Here is a 20,323-nt window from a genome sequence, read left to right on the forward strand (position 1 = left end):
TTTCTTTCTTTTTTTCTAATGAGACACACTTTCCAAGAGATATAGTAATCGTTGCCAAAAAATGTCAAATATTTCTTGTTATCCTTCTTAAGCTGCTGGAACAAAAACCAAAGACTAAGAGAGGCCTTGGGAAAAAAGATCTTCAAATTTGGGTGGTTGGCGACAAGGGGGAGGAGAAACACCACTTCTGCCCCACCATGTTCTGGCAGTGCAAGTGCTGTATGAAAAGAAAATTCAGCGAAGATTATTTTTATTGCTTATTCCCCAGGGTCGTGTGTGTGGGGTTTTTTTCCCCTGAAAGGAACAAATCTCCCCTCGTCAACAATGCAGCTCGGAGAGCTTTGCTATCAGAAAGGGTCTTGAAGTCTCTCAAAATTACTGTGAAATTGGATCGCTAGGACAGCACTGGGTATAATGTCAGCTTAAGTCAGTGGGAGTGTGGGAAGAGGGCTGTCCTCATGAATAAGGAACTACATTTCAACTTGCGGGACTGGCCTGCCAGAAACTTCTTGTGTGACCTTAGGCAAATTACTGAGACTTTCTGGACCTCAGTTTCTCAGCAATATGAATGGCTGAGAAACTGAGGTCCAGAAAGACTCAGTAATAAGAAAAGTAATAGGAATTGCTGAGAAGAACTGATAGAAGCTTGGTGCCTGAATGAGATGAGCTCTATGGAAAATCCTGCTCCATATCATTCTGTGCCTCAGTTTCCCCATATGCATACTAGTGCTTAGGGCACGGGCAGGCATAACTGAACACTGGTGTAACTGGTATTACAACTTAAAAAAATAGTGGGCAGACTGCGTAAGCCCCTAAATCAGGATAACTGTTCAATCTGGTGGAAGAATTGCTGCTGAAAGATTCAGGGGTAAAACTGCTCTGCTATGTACAGTAATCTGTTCATATCCATCCTAGGATAGCTGCTTGCCAAAGGCAAGCAAACTATTTATTGCCGAGCCACTTCCTAGTAGTGAGGCTCAGCTGAGCCGCACACTGTGAGAACTACCCCAAGATAGCTGCAAGTCTGTCCATCCCTGATCATGGTGTCCTTTTATACTGGTATACAGAGTGGATGGAAATTACTTTGGGGGATGTGTGCTGTTCAGTCCCTAGTACTGACCCATCTCGTAGAGGAAAGGGTTGAGATGTTCGTGCGCGTTGGAAGAAGGGTAAATATATCTTGTTATTCCTGAGGCTGTCTAAGGTGATGCAGGGCAGAGAAAACCATGTTAATAAAAATAAGCAAATAGGTACAAGGCTGGCCAGATTTGCAGGCTGCTTGGTTTGCTTGTGTGATGACATAGTGTGTTTGCATCCTCTTCTTGCCACAGTCAAAGGCACCAGGGCTGTGTGTATGGATCTTCTTCAAAGTTACCTGGCAGGAAGAGTGAAAGGGCTAGCAGCTTTTGCCCTTTCTCTTGGAAGGAGGCTGTGCTACAGGCAGTTCCTTTTAATGGGGTTAAAAAATAGTTCTCCTGGCATGGCTTCATCCCCTCGTTAAGGACTTTTTAACCAAGAATTCTCGCCTGCCTGCCTCTGCCAGTCACACGTTGGTGCATGTGCCTTTGTGAGGGGCCGGCTCTCGGGCTCTGCCTGAGCACTGCCAGCTGCCGCTTAGATTTCAAATAATTGGCAACAGTAAATGACCCCTTTTAATTAAACAAATGCAACCCAGTTAGAAGCTCTATGCAGCAGCCCAGGCTGGAGTGCAGCTGTAAATCACCCTGGCTCTCAAGTTCCTGCATTTGCCTCTGATGAACCCCCATCAGCTGAGATTTTGCACTTGCCTGGCAAACTCATGAAATTACCTCCCCCTCAGCTGGCCAAATTCAGGTGTGATCCTCCCTGCCTTTGCTTATCTCACCCCTCTGAGGTATTCTACCACATCCTGAGTGACCACAGCATGGCTTGGGGAAAAAGGTCTCACGACATGTTTCATGCAATAAATAAAATTGAACCCTCATCATGCCAGCCTTTGTCTCTTCCTCTCTTGTGTCCTGTAGACCATGTCCTTTTGTGAGCTGCAGTGTGAGGCAACCAAAACTAGTTTTTCTCTGATGGCTTAGCTGGCTACGCAAAGGTGCTATGCATTAAGTGCAAACACATTAAGGCCTATGGTCCCTGAAGTGCTCCCTTGAGGTCCTTTATATATCTGCTTTTCAAGGCTGATTTCTACTAGGAGTTGCTGGGGGCTGTGGGTCCTCAGCACCTCTGCAAATCAGGCCCATAAAGCCAGATAACTGCAGGAACCAGCTAGATTTTCAAAGCCCTGAACTCTGCATGGGCAAATGCCTGCATCCATGTGGAGCCCTCTGCAGACTTGGGGCTGAAGATGGGACCTAGGAATTTAATTGATATTACGTATTTGGGTTTTAAGGCCTTCTAGGCAGCTTACGACTGGTGGAATGAAACCCTTGACCCTTATTGGCCCCTGTGAAGGGAGACATGCGCTCTAATAGTGTACAACTGCGTAAATCTGTATCCAGAAATGTCTTCTTCATGCCTTCACATGCAGTTGCATTAGTGCATCCAGCTGTTTTGCAAGTGCAAAATACTTGGTCTCTCTCTTTTGTCTCTAGCTCTGTAAACCCCAGTGGTCCTTAACCACTCTCAGTTTACCCCCAACTGTATTTTCACCCATGCTTTGGTAAGTCACAATAAGGACTCTTAAGTCTTGCTCAGTATTGCCCACCATCTTTTCTAGTGGTCAGCTGGGATGGCCTTCCAGGAGACACTTCATTGATCTGTTTTCTGTCATTTCAGCTGCAGGGACAGTACAGATTTGGTAACTTCTAGAGACCATTTCCCTGTAGCTGTGTTTCTTGTCAGGCTGTGATGTACATGGGATGCTACCCTTGGTGCTCTACCATCTTTGGAAGGTCAAGTTTCTAGTCTTTTTTACCATTGCTGAAATTATTTACCTGTAATCATCAGGTTGGTTTTCAGATGACCTGTCTGAAATTTTCTTAACTGGTTTACTTGAAATAAAAATGTTAAAACTGTGTCCAGCTCCCAACTGGGAGGACAAGTGGATGAACTGACTGCCATCCCTTGGCTTAGTGAGTCTTACTGGCTGCAAAGGTTTGCTCAGAGGGGTCAGTTTTGTAGCCCATAAGAAGCTCAATGTTAGGGTTAGAAGCCTGCAAGCCTAACCTTCTGAGAAGAGCTAAATGGAGTCTTTTGACATCCACAGAGCACAATACCAGAGGCCTCCATCTGAGCAATCAAGGGTAGGGATCTGCTTTAAATACACTAATTTAGGAATGTGTTTTTTCTGGGTTAATTTGTTTTTTCTTTTGAAATTTGATTTCCTTTTAAAAATGGTTTTAGGAGAAAATCAGAAGATGTAATATCTAAATGATTGTAGTCAAGAATACATGACAGCCCTTGATGGCGGGTGTTAGAGCTCTGTGACAGCTTTAAAAGGCATGTTAAGGATTAGCTTGTAATTGCACATTAAGGGCTTTTTACAATATCAAGTATTCACAAGGCTGCTTCAGAGCAAACACTTTATTGCGTGCATCTGTGACTAGACTTATAAAAATACAGCTTGCTGTCCCCAGACTGCTGACTGTGATGCTCTTTTCACTGTTACTATCTGTTGCATCAAGATGAGTCTTTAAAAAGTATTAGCAGTTGGACCAAGAATTTCCCTCTTGTTCCCGATTGCTGGTTTCCAAGTTGCTGAGTATCCCATGACAAACTTTCCTAATGGGTATGCGCCTCCTAACCCAGGGACTGCTAACAGCATGGTTGTGGGAGTTCTGCCTGAGCTGAAGGGGCCTGGGTTCAATCCCTGACAATAAGATGCAGCATGTGCTGGAACCAGGGGTCGTTAGACTTCCCAATTGGGTCTGAAATCAAACGATGCCTTTTTCTGCTTCACACATTGTCTCCTGTGATAGAGCATCTAAAGTCAGAGTATAGTAGATAAACAGACTGATCAGTGAGTCAGGGCAATATGTGGGGTAGTTCTTTATAACAATGGGAACAGCACTGATGAGATATGAGTATCCCCAGGACCAGGCCTCTCTTGCAGATACATTTCCATTGCTGAGATGCAAAACACAGGCATATAAAGGTCTGTCTTTGTGTCGTCTAAATGAGTAGAACTTGCTTGTTGTTTGACTTCATGAGAAGTCTGCCTCAGTCACCTCCTCCCACTTGGAGTTAGAGCGAGAGTGGCTTCTTGTTCTGCTTTGGTCCTTGGTCTATGCAGGATCACCTTTAGTACCAACCTTTCCCTCCCTCCTAGCACCATTATTTTTCTTCACCTACACGCTCTGCAGTGCTGACATGCTGCTGCTAGTAATGGGAAGGCCACTGAGACGTGGAACACACAAAGGGACCAGGTGTGCATAATGCACACACGAAGGGCTGATTTTTGTAGAAGCCCCAAAGGGATAGGGGAGAAAGGAAAGGGCTGAGTGTGCAACTGCCTATCATTCCCAGAGAGACAAGCCCCAACCTAAAACCTGGCTTGGGAGCAGCTTCCCCCTTCCAGCCAGAATGCTGGGGCATTCAAAATGCAGGCCCCAATTGTGCAGGTCTAGTTAGAAATGTGCAGGATACACAATTTATCCATCAAGGATGCCCAGAACACTTCTGATGTGCCCAGCATCCTCTGTTAACCACCCGCTGCTTTGTAAATGAAATGTGCGGTGCCTTTTAAAGAATGCACATGAGTGGAATAGAGGGGATCGGTGTAAACAGGATAAGTTAGGGGTTGCTGTAGTTATTTATTTTTTAACTGGCATGAGCTGAACTGAAGTGAGATGGAAAAACATATTGTCTACCCCCTCACTCCATGCTGGGGAATTCAGATTACTAGAAGATGAGAGGACAGGTTGGATAGAAGACCACTGACTGCTTTGCATGGTAAATCCTATTTGCCTTGTCCCTTCCTGTCAGATGGAGCGAGCACTTGGCAAAGTTAGAGAGAGATGACACATGATAAATGAAAATCTTAAGCCCCTTGAAATGTAATTGTGGAATTCACAGCCGCAGGATCTTACCAAAGGAAATAAACCAATACTTCTCAAAATGATCTATGATATGAATGAGAACAGCTCCTGTGGGTAGTTAGAAGGGCAGCCAATCTCACTAGCTAAGCACTGGAGCTTAGGAAGAATTTCCTCCTTGATGATCTAACCTGGCATTGCTCAATGAAGGAACATTATGAAAACTTTGGTATTGAGAGAGAAGGTGTATGGTTCCTTTAAAATAACTGAGAAGGGTCACTGTCAGACTGGATGGACAAAGATGATGTATACAAAGGTATGTAGACACCTAATGATGCAGACTAGCGTCTCAGTCCACATCCTCAAAGGGAATTCACTTGGAACCCCAAGTTCCGCTTTAAAAAGTCACTAAACTCTTGGGTAGTGCAAGAGGGATGTTGTAGCTGTGATGGTCCAGAAACCATTCAAGAGGCAAGGATTTCATAGGGTGATATCTGTTATTGGATCAACTGTGTAGCTCGGATAAAGTTAGACAAGTTTGAATGTAAGTAATTTTTCCTTGGGTCTCTGGCTTTCAGTTGAAGTTAGGTTTGCAAGTACCAGGTGCTCCAGAGTATGTAGATGCCTAAAAAAGCAGATGGGCACTTAGGATTTTCAGAAGTGCCTGAGCAAATTAGGCATCTGACTTCCAATAGGGTGTAGCAGGGCTGTCCAATTGGCAGTCTGTGGGCCAGCAGTGAGGGGTTAACATGAGGCCCCTGGGCTCCTATACAGACATCCTCATTGCTCTGGCTGTAGAAGGGGCTGGGAGCTTTGGGCTGTCCTCCCTCCTCTACCTTTTGCTGCATGCCAGGGGGCATGATGGCATATCACACAAGGTACAGCATGCTTATTGTGCCAGGGGCCCTGAGGGTGACTATAGACGTACCCATTTGTGTTCTACTTAGAACACATTAGAACAGACTCATAGTTTCATGGTTGGTCGGGTTGGAAGGGACCTGAGCAGATCATCAAGTCCGACCCCCTGCCATGGCAGGAAAGAGTACCGGGCTCAAATGACCCCAGCCAGGTGTTTATCCAGCCTCCTCTTAAAGACTCCCGGGGTAGGAGCCAGCACCACTTCTCTTGGAAGTTGGTTCCAGATCCTAGCCGCCCTAACTGTGAAGTAGCGCCTCCTGATTATCTAGTCTAAATCTACCCTCTGCCAGCTTGTGACCGTTATTTCTTGTCACTCCTGGGAGTGCTCGGGGGAATGGGGACTCTCCCAATGCCTGCTGGTCCCCCCTGACTAGTTTGTAAATGGCCACTAGATCCACCCCCCCAGCCTTCTCTTGTGGAGGCTGAACAGGTTCAGGTCCCGTAGCCTCTCCTCGTACGGCCTGCCCTGCTGCCCCCTGATCATGCAGGTGGCCCTCCTCTGGACCCTCTCCATGCTGTCCACATCCCTCCTGAAGTGCAGCACCCAGAACTGGATGCAGTACTCCAACTGTGGCTTGACCAGTGCTGCATAGAGGGGGAGGATCACCTCTTGGACCTGCTTGTGATGCATCTGTGGATGCATGACAAGGTACGGTTGGCCTTCCTGACCATGTCCCCACACTGTCGGCCCATGTTCATATTGGCCTCAATAATGACTCCAAGATCCTTCTCTGCCTCTGCACTGACAAGAAGGGAGTTCCCCAGCCTGTAGGTCTTCTGCTGGTTCTTCCTCCCCAGGTGCAGCACCTTGCACTTGTTAGTGTTGAAACCCATCCTGTTCTCATCCACCCACCCCTGTAGCCTGCCCAGATCCGATTGCAGCCTATTCCTCCCTTCTATTGTGCCCACTTCACCCCACATCTTAGTGTCATCTGTGAATTTGAACAGGGTGCATTTTACCCCTTTGTCCAAGTCGCTGATGAAGATGTTGAACAGTGCGGGCCCGAGGACCGAGCCCTGGGGGGCCCCACTGCCCACATCCCTCCAGGTCAAAAATGACCCATCCACCACCACTCTCTGGGTGCGGCCCTCCAGCCAATTAGTGACCCATCTGATTGTGTAGGTGTCAATACCACAGTCTCCTAGTTTTTTAATGAGAATGGGGTGAGAGACTGTGTCGAAGGCCTTCCTAAAGTCCAGAAAGACTATGTCCACCGCAACACCTGCATCCAGGGATTTTGTGACCTGGTCATAGAAGGCCACCAGGTTGGTCTGACAGGATCTGTCTCTAATGAACCCATGTTGGTTGCCCCTAAACATAGTCTCCCCTGCTGGCCCCTTGTGGACATGTGCCAGGATGATTTTCTCAAAAAGCTTCCCCAGGATCGAGGTAAGACTAACGGGCTTATAGTTTCCTGGGTCCTCCTTCCTCCCTTTGAAATCAGAAAGCTCCAACCTCACCTCACCATCATGTGTATTAAGCCTCCCCATGTTTCATAATGGCTGCAGGGACACTAACTAAACCTTGTCATATGAGCTTTAGTTAAAGCATCCCTGTGGCCATTTTGAAATATGGGGAGGGGGTGTTAATACACGTGACGGTGAACCATTTTAATTAGAGCAGCTATTCCGAAGCTGCTCTAATTAAACACCCCCACCGCCTTACCCCCCACTTCCAAGCATGTGCATCAGCAACCATGGTGCCCATGTGATGTGGTGCAGTAGGGGAGCCCGCAGCCAGGCAGCTGAAGGTGAGGCAGGCACCACAGGTGGTGCGTAGTGCAGGAGGGCTGCAACCCCCATGGTTTGCAGTCCTTGACTGCTAACGCTGGATAATCCGGGGGTATAAGGCTGGAAGGAGACAAAATAGCTGTGTTCAAACTACCATTTCAGCATTCAGTAGAGAAGCAGCAACACTGCAACATTTTGCAAATTTGTTTTGTTTCCTACCAGAAAGAGGAAACAATACGGGTAAGGCATTTTGAAAGAAGTAGTTTGTCTTTTTAATTCAAAGCAGTGATTTGTTTTTTGAAATGTTGTTCAGCTGTTTTGAAACTATAAAGGAACCTGACAGATACTTGAATCTGAAACCAAATGTTTCATTTCAGATTGAACAAACGTTTTAATTCAACCTACAATGGATTTCCAGGAAACAAACTATCCAACAAACCAAACAACAATTTGCAGTGTGAGGTAGGCCCCAACCTGCCCAGGCCTGTCTGAAAATCCCAGTAGGGCTCATAGATACTTAGGGGTATCTAATAGGGCTGTGTGATGCTTCGTCCCTGATTTGATTCAGCCGAATCTCTGAATCTGAATTGAATCAGAGGACCTCTTAATCTCTCCAAATTGAATTGGAACCCTCCAAGTCGATTCGGAAAGATTTGGAGATTTGGACATAGAAACATCTTTAAATGTTTTTTCTATGTACCTCTAGGTACCAGGCGACTCGTGAATGCTGCAGTGCTGGGGTGCATGGAGTGTCCCACACAAGCGCGGGGCGCTCCCCAGCGCTCTCGGCAGCAGACCTGGAAGTGGACCAGAAGCACTTCCGTTCCACTTCCAGGTTTGCCACCAAGCATATGGATGGCCCTCCCCCCCACTCCTGTGGGACACCCCAGCATTGTAGCAATCATGATCCATGCTGCTACCTAGAGGTATGTAGAAAAAAAACCCATTTAAATCTATGTCTGTGTCTGAATCGCTGATTCTCCGAATCGGCATTGAATCTTCAGATTTGGATTCAGCTGAATTGAATCAGGGACAGTGATCCGAATCAATGAATCAAATCACTGTCCCTGATTTGGGCCGAATCTGAATCGAATAGGGCCCGCTTCGCACACCCCTAGTATCTAAGTATAAAGCTCCCATTGAAATCCGTTGATGGTGTCATCTGATATACTAATTTGTCTCTTTAGATATCTATGCACCTTTGAAATTCTGGCCCTAAGTTGCTTCTTGCAATGAACCTGTGGCCCAGTAAGTCGCACCTGTTCTTTTGAAAACTTTGACGAATTGTATCCAACCTTAATTGCCCATCAAACTTTTTCAAAACCAGACCAGTAGAAATCTGTTATTAACATTCAGAAACGTCTCAGCTGCTTCCCCTATGAATGGGCCAGGTTCTAGGATGTGCTGATGTCTCCTGGGAATCATTGGGTGTGTATACACGTGATCCCAAGAGCAGGTGGGGTCTATAGATCTGCTCTCATTAAAGCACCCAGAGTGTCTCGCATATCAACGTCCCTGTGTTACAAAATGGTGGTGGTGGCACTTTATCTCAAGCTCATCAAACGAGCTTGAGATACAGCACCCCTGCTGCCATTTTGAAGCTTGGGGATGCTGATACACGAGATGCTGGAGGCTGCTGGAGCACGGTGATTAATTGAGTCTGCTCCAACGCGCTGTAATTACAGCACCTAAGCAGCCTTGCTGCTTGTGTATAGGCACCCAATGATATCAACGCTGTACCAAGCCAAAGAGAAGGAGAAGTCTCTTGGTGATTGTCTTGGGTGGCAATGTGGAGTGCTCCACTCATCCTGAAACACCCAGTCCTGTCTGCCTGTGTTCTGGGAGGGTTTTTGCTTTGCTGGGTTACAGGGAATACAACAGTGTGCAGAAGAAGGTGCAGTATTCCAGGCACTTTCCCAGATACGATGACAGCTGTAGGTGGCTGTTGATGTTTTCTGCTTGGCTGTTTCAAGCACAGCTTTGGATTAAGTTGAGTACCATCAAGTGCAACTGATAGATGGCTTGAATTACTTGAAATGCCTTTGGTTCAAAGTGCGAGTCCTGTGTGTGTAGAAATTAGTCATGGGTACTGAAGAGGAATATAGAACCTGAATCAGAGGAAGCACTGGATAGCATAATGGTTTGCTGCATTGGCTATGGGTGCTGAGAAACCTGGATTCAAATGAGATTGGGTCACAAATCAAAAGTATTTGGCCTCACTCTAGCTGATGTATGTTTCATATTGCGAAACCATGACAGAGTTTGATATAGGCTGTTTTTATTTGCATGTACCAGGAATTGCTGCAGCCTACTTCGTAGCATAATGGAGCACATGGGTGGGTTCATGTGCAGGGCAGTGATGGAGGAGGATTCGAACTCATGTTTCCACTTGGTGAGAGCTCAGCAGTCATATAAAGGGACGACAACAGTTGCTCATGTTGTTCAGAGACGTATGTTGTTTGTAGTTCTTCCTAATGCTCAGAGCAAGTGCTGATGTGGGTTGGGACTGAGGTCCACTGGTTGATGGGTGTGGAGTCTGGGTGTGGAATAGTAGGGGCCTGAAGGACCAGTGCTCACAACCGAGTCTCGTTGGCAGAGCTTTGTGGCCCTAAATGGGGGACCACAGAGCCCTCATTGGGCCAGGAACCAAGTGCATCAGCAAGGATGGCTATGGGAGCTTCTCTTCTCACCCCTTACATTGCCCATTTGAGTGCTAATGACCCAGTGCTTTTGTGATCCAACCCTCCCCAAAACTATACATTGCATGACTTCCTGCTCACTGGCTCTGCACTAGTCTCTCTCTTACTGTTTGTGTGCCTGCAGTGATGGGCGCTCTGGAGTCCAGAGGGGTGCTGCGGAAAATGAGCGACATGCTGGAGATGATGGTGAAGAGGATGGACGTGCTGGCCAGGCTGGAGAACAGCACTGACTTCCGGAAAGGGGAGGAAGCTCATTACCCTGTGGACAGGTCAGTGCAGCAACAGGCATGAAGCTACCATGAATTGGGGAAGCCCCTTCCTCCGGCTGCTCTGTTTCCATGAGTCAACCAACCCCATGCATTGCAGGGCCTAACCCTTGAGAGGTGCCAAGTTGCCCTCGCATCCCAGTCCATTCATAAGATCTTTCTGAATTGCCAAATCAAGGCAATTAGAGTTGCGGGGGCTGCTGCTATCAGCTGCCACTGTTCTTTTGAGAGCCTGAGCACATTACCTGTGCAGCAGGGTTCCTGTCACAAGTCTCTCTGGCTGGAATAATCTCTCGGGAATGGAGCTGCTGCCTGCTGGATACAGCCAGCCTAATCAAACATCAGGCATAATTCAGTATCAAAGTATCAGGCAGAGCCTTTTGGCTCTGGGCTTTGAGACCTTTAGATGCTTTTTAGGCCTCTCCATTTAATCTAGAACAGAGCTCAACCCTGCCTCCCTTCCCTCATTTGTGCTACTTACCTCATTGTGGCATGTGAAATGCATCCATCCTCCCCTCCATCCCAGGAGGCAAGGCTGCAGGAAGGATGGTCTAGTGCTTAGCCTGCCCATTGGGAGATGTAGGCTCTGCCATAATGCTCCTGTGTGACCTTGGGCACATTGCTGCATGCCACCGTTGTGTGGCCCTGCAGTAGGAATAATGTATTACCCTGCTGTGCCCTGCCCTGCCCTGCCTCACAGAAAAGTTGTGAGCTTCAAGTGAGTAAAGGCTACCAATACTTGGTTACCATGTGGCTGTGGTAGCCAAATCAGCCCCTAAATACCTACTACTGTTAGCTTCATTTCAGAGATGGGGAGAATCTAAATAACTTGCCCAAGATCATGTGCAAAGTTGATGGGAAAGCATGGAGCTTAGCCCAGGTTCCTGCTTAGTGTTGGCTTCACTGGACTGAACTTCCCCACCCTCTCCCTGACTAGGGACAAATCCTGGCTATCAGGGGTCAGGCCCATCTCTAATCAAAACTAATGTGTTTAAAGGAGAAATGCAATATTTTTAAATGTCTTGCATGATATTAAACTTACTTTTAGGAAACACTCAGAGAAGATTTTTTAGATGTTTAAGCATCTTGCAGCCATGAGTTGCACGTGTTACATCTAGCAAACCATAGATATAATCCTGCCTTATGTCTTCTAAGCCACCTGTGGAGGTCTGTAACACCATAGTAATTGAATGACCATTTGCTAGGGCATCAAGAGTTCATTTATTAACCTCTTATAAACTATTAATGTATGGAAGTTTAACTTAATTGGCAAGTTTTAAATGTCTAAGTCTTTTTACTTTGGAGTCTTGAGTATTATTACTCATGGATAGCATGCATTGCATAGAGAAGTCTGGTTTAGTAGTTTGAGCGCTGCACTAGGAGTAACAGGGAGTTCAGCTCCTAGTTATGCTAAAAACCCGGTGTGGCCTGCGGTGCATCATTTCATCTCCCTGTGCCCTGTGAAATGGGACTCTTCCTTTCCCTCATCATTATCCTGTCTTATCTGAGGAACAGGCTGTTTTATACCATGTGTCTGTACAGCACCTAGCACAAGGAGCTTCTGATAATCATGAGAGTTTTGTGACATTTACTACATATGGAACAAGTGAATAATAATGACAGCAGCACTGCATGGCCATGAGCAGCTGCTCCGTCTTGAGAATGGGGAGGGCAGAGCTGAGGAGGAGAACAAGAAAGAAAAGAGGAAATTGGAAGGCATTTGAATCCTCCTTGCATGTAATACAGCTTCCCACAGGTTGTCCTAAGAAGCTAAGCTGCTTCCTATCACTGGCTGTGCACAGTTTAAATCCACAGTCCCCATTTGTTCTCCTTCACCATTTTCTTATGTTCTTTGCCTCCTGCCACTGGAAGTGCTGAGAGATTTCCACGCACTCTTTCTGGACCATTCTCCTCCCAGGGACATAGACACACAGTTCACAACATACAGGTTAAAGCCCCATTAGGACAAGATTAAGGAAACCTACAAATCCCTATGGCTTGGCACCAGTCCAGCCCAGCAATCCAGCCCTGCTCTTAAATAAGACTGAGGCCACATTCCTGCTTAATGCAGCTGCTGGCTTCTTTGAAGTAGAGCTTTGATTAAGTTAGCTGCAAGTAACTGGGTGGCAGAGTATTAAGGAGATTGCAGGTTTGCTCAGTTGTTTTTTTTTTCTCCTCCTCTTGCCTGGGAGCTGTTGCCTATAGATTAACCATCTCTCTGGCTTCTCTTTTGCCACCCTCTGGCTTTGTGGTGACAGAGATTGGGGATATAACACCAATTGGTCATGCCCAATGGAGCCCATCAAATCCCATTGACAAAAATGTACATTTCAACTGTACCTTTCATTGCAATGATCCTAAAAATGCCATAACTCTGCCTGTATCTATCTATACAAGCCTAGTGGGGGTAGGAAGAACAGGTGGGTCTAGTGCAACCTTGTTATAACAGCCCCTTTCCTGGGACTGGGTAAACAGGTAGTTACAAGAAGATGTAATAGAGATAGTCTATTTGCTGTACCAAAATTACAAAATAAAAATGGGTGGCTGCTCTTGGGACTGTTATAAGCAGGGTTTGTTATAATGAGGTTGCCTTATATATTCACTACATACATATTCATATAATACATTCCTGTATGCCACATATATGATGAATGCTTTAGTGCTGCCATGGAGTAGGCAACAGAGCCATGAAATAAACCTGGAAGCACTTGCACCTTGCAGCAGCTCCTCTGCACTCGGCCCATTCCACCTGACTGCCTCCACAAATACTCACCATGCACCAGATAAGAAATTAGCACAATTATGATCATTTTCTAGATGTCCCACTCAGGACCAAAGCCTGGTTGTATGTGGCACCATACAGGCACACACATGGGCACACAGTTGCTTCCCTTGAAGAGATTATAGGTTGAATAGACAACGGAGACAGGAAGTAGTAGCATTTCCAGACAAGAATCTGAGGCAGGGAGATTTGGTGGCTTGCCTAAGGTTAGACAGAAAGTCTGTGGAAGAGGCAGGTGCTGAGCCCATGCTCTCTAAGTCCCTTCCCAGCACCTTACCCAGAATATGGTCCTCCTGGAGTTTTGGTCTGCCTCTCCCAGATGCAAAAGCAGTCGCTGCAAACAACTATAGTCTGAAGTTCCAGGTTGGTAATATTCAGCTTTGGTGTAGAGAGATTTTAAATGAAATTCAAACAAACTGCCAGGGCCAGAAACACTTGCTGCATCCCATTATTGGGTTGGCATTCCCAGCTCCCTCTTAATATATATCCTGCATCTATTTTTTGCACCGACAGCTTGAGAGATGCCATCAGACCTTCAAATTGTGACGCACTGATTTAACGAAAAGACATTTCACATTGTTTGGAAACGCTTTCAACATTTATTAATACTAATTTTTCTGTCACTTCAAGGCCTGCAAAAATGAGGCTTGAAGCAACCTGGATTTGGAAGGAGAGAGATTTTAGAGCCCTGCATATCTCATGAGGTTAATCTGTCTCTAAATTGTGTTGCAGATAAAATACCTGAGGATGTGGCACCAGGGATGGGGTCATGAACATAAGGCTGGGATTGCCTGCAGTAGCTTCTGGTGGCTTTGCAACTTGTCAGTCAGGCATATCCATCTATATTTACATCTATCTATATTTACATATTTATACAGAAGTTATATTTTACAGCAAGTCGCAGCATTATATTAAAGTTGTCCACTCAATTCCAGTAGTCAGTTTTCTTCTGCTTTTTTGTTGTTGTTGTAAAGAAACTCACTGCTTCCATGATGGTAAAAAATGAGTATATGACCATGTAATTAAAGATGCATACACATTGAGGTTGCCTGGGACAAATTTGAATCCAATTCCTGCCCTCTGCAGGCTTGCTTTCACAACATAAACATTTTAAACAGGGCTTTTAATGAAATCTTTAGCTGTGCAACCTTAATTATAAGCACTGCTGCTCATGCTTTCTATCTCTGCACAGATGCATAAGGATCTTTTGTACAGATATACACAACTTAATGCCATACCAATGGTACACTCATTCATCTTTATAATTTTCTTGGCTAATATCTATTCAGTCAAACCAGTCATTTCTGATTATTTTAATTGCTTCAGTAGCTTAACAACCGTCACAAGAAATTGGAACCATTTGTGCAAACTGTCATCTTGATGACCTATAGGATTAAAAAAATCACATTTCAAACTGGGGATATTTCCCATATTCAGCATTCTTTTATGAACAAGAGTTCAAACGTGCTGCTTCCAAATAGGTCTTGAAGTATGATAGGAAAGACGTGGCATCCTTTTATTGACCTATGCTGTGAAGGTCATATTCGAGGCTCGTAAGGCATGGGTGTCAGATTTCAAGGTCTTTTTGCTTTAAAAGAGCAGTTGAATGGTTGAAATCTGATGAGACTGATGGCTTTGGGTGACCTCTGCTGGGAGGATTATAATGGATGGGCATTTGCAATATATAATCCTGACCTTTCAAGATGGCTGCTTTTATCATGAATTGATGTTCAGGCCAGATTCAAATGCTTACACAGTTCAGAAGCCTGAGGATCAGCTTTGTCTGTCTTGCAGAGTGGAGTGAGACCAGTTTTTCTCAGCCAGCAAACCCTTTGACAAATACAGCCCCCTTTTCTCACCATACATTGTCTGTTAAAACTCTTCAATTTCAGTCATTGATCATGAATCAAAAATGATCCTCTGGATATTTTATGCAAAAAAAATGTCCCCAGATGGAACCCAGCTGGTCCTTGGGGCTGTCGCTTTGAGTGGTCAGTTGCTTTGCACTAAGAAGCCTCATAGTACGGTCTCTATTGGCCGACTGAGCACCTGAAAGGTTTCTAGGATGGAGGAGGGCTTGCAGGTCTCACTTGTGGGCTGCGCACAATTGGCTTAATACAAGCATGTATGCAAGTGTTCACTGCATATATAAATCCTATGCTAAGACCGGCACGCAAGGCTGTGATTTGCACAAGTATTCATCATGTCTGGAATACTCCTGCTTCAAGCAGATATTTGTACAAGTCTGTGCAGCATTTTCTCTTTCTAAGAATATGCTTGGTGGAGGGAGGGAGGAGAGAAATCTCTCAGTTTAACTAAAATCCCACTCCTTGTAACATATCTCCAGCTGTCACGGTTCCAAGGCAGATAGGGAAATTATTTACATGCATATATCCTACCTCCCTTATGCTGACACCATGGAAAGAAACTGCCATGCAGTGTTACAATGCAGCCTAACAGCAGATGAGCTGGGACATGGTCAGGATGACTTCAGTGAAGATTCAAGGAACAAGCTTTCAAAGCAATCATAGAAAAAGTCTGAATTGGTGGAACTTACCTCAAGCGTTCAATGCTGAACTACTGCTCCTCAAGAGGAGATGGCAGTGGGGGTAAGAGGAGGAGGATGAACTAGCAGGGAGCAATAGTCTTTGGCAGAGCTGGTATGTAGAAATGAACGGTGACACCAATTTAGGCAATTTCACAGCAGTGTCAGGATGGTGAAATTCAGCCACAGAGCTTCGCAGGACTGGACTGCTCTACTCTGTTTCAAGCAGAGAAGTGCAGCAAGTAAAAGGTCTGTTTGAAAAATCTCACCCAGAATGTGCTGCCTCTTCAAAATAGGAACCTTTGGCAGGAGTGCATTGATTCTGAATAATTTCATTTTGGGAAAAACTGGGGGGGGGGGGGAGCATTTTGCTGAATGTTTTGATTTTTTTCATTGTGAAATGATTTTTCATTTTGACGTCCATATAAAATTTATGTTTCTAAGAGTGAAAACAAAGAGGAGGCAGCTTCAGTTTCATTGAAATCAAATATTTGGGTTGAGCAAAATTATTTCATCTTTTTCCCCCCGTAAAAATCATGAGATTTATAAATACATGTTTGTATTCCTTCTCGTCTGGAATGCAGACAGATTTTGAAATGTCAGTTTTTCCTACAGAATGGAAATTCTAAGTTTTGATCAGCTCTTTTAAGTATAAAATAAATGCTTCCATAATTCACAAATTATGTGATCCCCAAATCCAGCTCTACTCCTACCCCGTCTGTTCTTTTCCCCTGCACCCTTTGCTTTTCACTCTCTTGACACTCACTCATCCGACTCTACTTGCAAACATCCAGGAGCAATGCATTCTGGGCCTATGCATGGGATATTTCAAGTTGTGTGCACTTCTGTTTGTGTTTGTGCTATAGACTGTGGTGCGTGGTGTACAAACCCCACACGGTCCAGGCATGGGTTAGCAAGCTGGTGTGGGTGCCGTCAACCCTGCCCAAGCACATCTGCTATGGGATGGGATGGGGAAACAGCTTGCAGGATGGGGATCTGGAGGGAAAGCCCAATTTATTTGGGTGCTGGCTGGGAGGGGGAGCAGACCTCCAGCTCTCACTTAAAGAGAAAAACCCGGCTAAGGTGAGAGGCTGACAGGAGACAACTGCCTGTCAGCATCTTGAGGAGAGGAAAGCCTGACATGGGAGCATTTTCATTTGCTACCCTGTGATGTGATGGTTGTTGCTGAGTGAGATGGTGACAAGTGTCCCTGTGCGTGGGGGTGGGTTTGAACAGCCAAGTGAAAAACCTTTCACCCCTCTGTATCTGGCTGCATGCTCACTAGCATGTCACAAGCCTAGCCATGAGCAGGGCAACACAGACATTTGTTTCCTCTTGGCCATTTTACTGCCTCTGGGAGCCATTTATGAGACATGAATAATGCAAGACCTGGTCTTCCATGCTGCTGGGGTTCCTGAATGGTGGAAAACCAGAGCTGTGTTGCAATGGCACCATGAAGTGCTCCGGGGGGGATTTCAAATGGCCAGGGAAAGAAGTCTGAAAACAAATAGCTCCAAAGAGCTAACGCATTAAGGCAAATCTGAATGCAAATAAAAATAAACACATGCTAGAAATACAAGTAGGAAACAATCACAAGCATGTAACTGCAGCCCAAGTACTCTGTCCCACAGGCAGCTGTAATGGGTTGTGTGGCTTCATGATAATCTATCATGCTTCCCTATTGTACATAATGGCCTTCGCAGGGGAATCGGGCTAGATAGAGTGATGCAGTACGATCACATCCCCATACACCTGTGGCCCACATAATTCCTGCATTGCTATTATTATTTGTTCCTCGAATTGAAATTGTTGACTTCAAACTGAGCTCCTGAGACAGATTTCCAATGGAAATGAATCCTGTGTAATTTCAGGCTTCCTGCATTAGTATTTCCCTTTTAAAGGCGTCTCACTTTTGTTTTGTGTCTCTGTGTCCTCTGGAGAGATTTGGGTTTTACGGCCCCATTTCCACCTCAGCACTTGGCCAGCAGAAGTTTGAGCGTGTCCACATCCAAAGCGCCTCTGAATTACTTTACCTCAGCCACGTGGAGCAAGGGTTGTGGTGCCACCCAGCTACCACGGTCCCCTCCGTAGCTGGTACCATCCCACTCTGGTGGCACAGCCGCTGCAATGGAGCCACATGGCTCTGGCCGCTCGGTGCCAAGGGCTGCTGTGCGCCATCAGGCGTTCTAGTGGCAGAGGCCAGGGAGCATAGACAAGAAGCAAGCCTGAAGAGTTTGTTGCTGTAGCCACCACCTGATCTCAAACAGCTGCACACAGCCACCAGCCATGTGGGGTTTAGATCTGATCAGAAGTCTTCCTGCCCACCAGCCGGTCCAAGCCTTGCAACTTGGAAAGTTCCTATCTGAGTCGCCATTGCACAAATGTCTGTCTGCGCACCTCGGACTTTCTGGTGCCCCATCTCTGCTCTGTCCCTCTTATGTACTAAGTCACATAGCAACTCACATTCCTTAATCTGTTTTCCCTTTGCAGTAGGACAGTGCTGTCACCTCCATGTTACAAATGGGGAACAGAGAGTGGAGGTAACTTGCCTAAGGCAGAGTACTGAGCAGAACCCTGCCCAAAGCTCTACTCACTGGGCAGTCCTTCCTTTCTAGTCTCTTGTCTAGGATGGAAACAGATTTCCTAGCTCATTGGGCTCAGTCATATTTTCTCAAGGCAATGGCATCGTGTTAGACTATTCATAAACATATCACCCTGCTTCTTTAAAGTTGGGGATATTTTTGTGTGTTTGCCTCAACTAGCTGCATCGCTGCGATCTCCAGCAGTGGATCTTCAGGTACCAGGTGAAGACTATACAATTAAAGGGTGTTTCACTTCCAAGGGATTAAAAAAAAACAAACAAAAAAACCATTTCTGGTTAATAGTACTGATGCATCAATTTCTCACCCAGTGCAGCAAAGCTGGGAACATAGCAACCCACAAACCCAACCTTTCGCAGAAGCACTCAGCCACTTACAAGCAGATATCAAATAAAATAATAAAGCTTCAGATTTATAGAGCACCTTTATGAAGAATGAGACTGAGACTGCAATGTGTTTTATGGAATATCTATCTAATCCATCATGTCCCACTCTCTGCTGAAATGCAGCCACCTCTAAAGTAGCTGTGTGGCAGCAGTCCTCAGTCAGCAGCCCGGCACAACAGGGTTTTCTTGGGCAGAGGCGAAGAATAGCATTTCCAGATGAAACTACAAGGGGAAGTAAACAGACTGCAATTAATTACCTGTGCTGGAAATCTTCCAGGCTTTTGGAGTAAACAGCTCTACTGTGATGAAAAGTCTCATGCAATCTTTACTGGCGAAAGTTGTTAATGGCTGTCCCAGTTCGCTGCCCCTTCTCTCGTCTCTCGGAGCACACCCACTTGCCCTTTGTCTTTTGGGAATTAGTCTCATGATTCTTCCACTGTTAGAGTGGGAGTGGGGCCCACTGTCCCATGTGAATCAACTGCCCCTCACCCTGCGCATCCTCCTGGATTTCAGAGTTCTGCATTTCTTCTCTTGGGACTGATTAACAGACTTTTGAAACAAATGCAAGAGGCAAGGATTTCTTAGGTTGGTATCTTTTATTGGACCAATTGCATATCATCCTAAGAAACCCTTGCCTTCTGCATGATTCCTGGACCCTCACTCCTACAATATCTTTCTAACGCCGGTTTGAAATAGATGTTGTCTTTGGTAGTTGGGAGGAAGCATTGGAGACAAATGACTTTTGAACAACAAATGCTGATGTACATCTTTGGTTTCATCTAATCTTAAGCTTTTGTCAACAAGCTGTTAGGCTTCTGCTTAAGTTACAGAAGCCAGCCTGTCACCATCTAGCACAGCTCATACCTTCCTGAGAGACTATTTGACTCTCTTTCTGTCTCTGTTACTCTGACCCAGCCAGTCCAAATTAAAGCCTCTCTCTGACATTGTCTCTTAACAACCCTGATGTGTAAGCTGTTAAGGAATGCATTTTCAAAGGCATAAGTTGGTAGAAGGGTGCCCTAAGTGGCATTTCCAGGGACTTTCAGGAACCATCCTACAGCAGTTCATGCAGTCACCCTGGCAATGCGCTGCAACCGCAGCACTTTCTGCAATAGCAGGGCATTCCAGAAGTGCCTCGCACATCACAGCAGCGTCAGTTCTCACTAGAATTGTCTAATGGGATAGAAAAAGGACAGAGCAGCTGGTTTTAGGACCCTCCACAGATCTGGAAACCAAACAATGTGGTCTTCTCATTTAGCGAACTAACACCACTACAGGCCGTAGGGCCGCACAATGAAATTGGGAAACTCAGTGCTGAGTTTCATGCTTCCTGTGTCAAAGTTTGTTTGAACCATCCTTTGATTATGTCTTCATACAGTAGGATTAATATTATCTGGAGGACTTACATACAGAGGTGAATGAAGTCAACTATACT

The 20,323-nt window shown here is 45.6% G+C and overlaps 1 protein-coding gene across 1 annotated transcript in view; it reads left to right on the forward strand.

Annotated features, from left to right (window-relative positions):
* MGAT5B (alpha-1,6-mannosylglycoprotein 6-beta-N-acetylglucosaminyltransferase B) overlaps nt 1–20,323 on the forward strand; it is a 179,682-nt gene that overhangs the window by 58,022 nt on the left and 101,337 nt on the right. Inside the window, exon 3 of the mRNA XM_019494448.2 lies at nt 10,434–10,578. Coding sequence (XP_019349993.1) covers nt 10,434–10,578 — 145 coding nt within the window. The remainder of the gene's footprint in view (nt 1–10,433; nt 10,579–20,323) is intronic.

The sequence above is a fragment of the Alligator mississippiensis genome, chromosome 8, assembly GCF_030867095.1.
Source record: "Alligator mississippiensis isolate rAllMis1 chromosome 8, rAllMis1, whole genome shotgun sequence".
NCBI lineage: Eukaryota > Metazoa > Chordata > Crocodylia > Alligatoridae > Alligator > Alligator mississippiensis.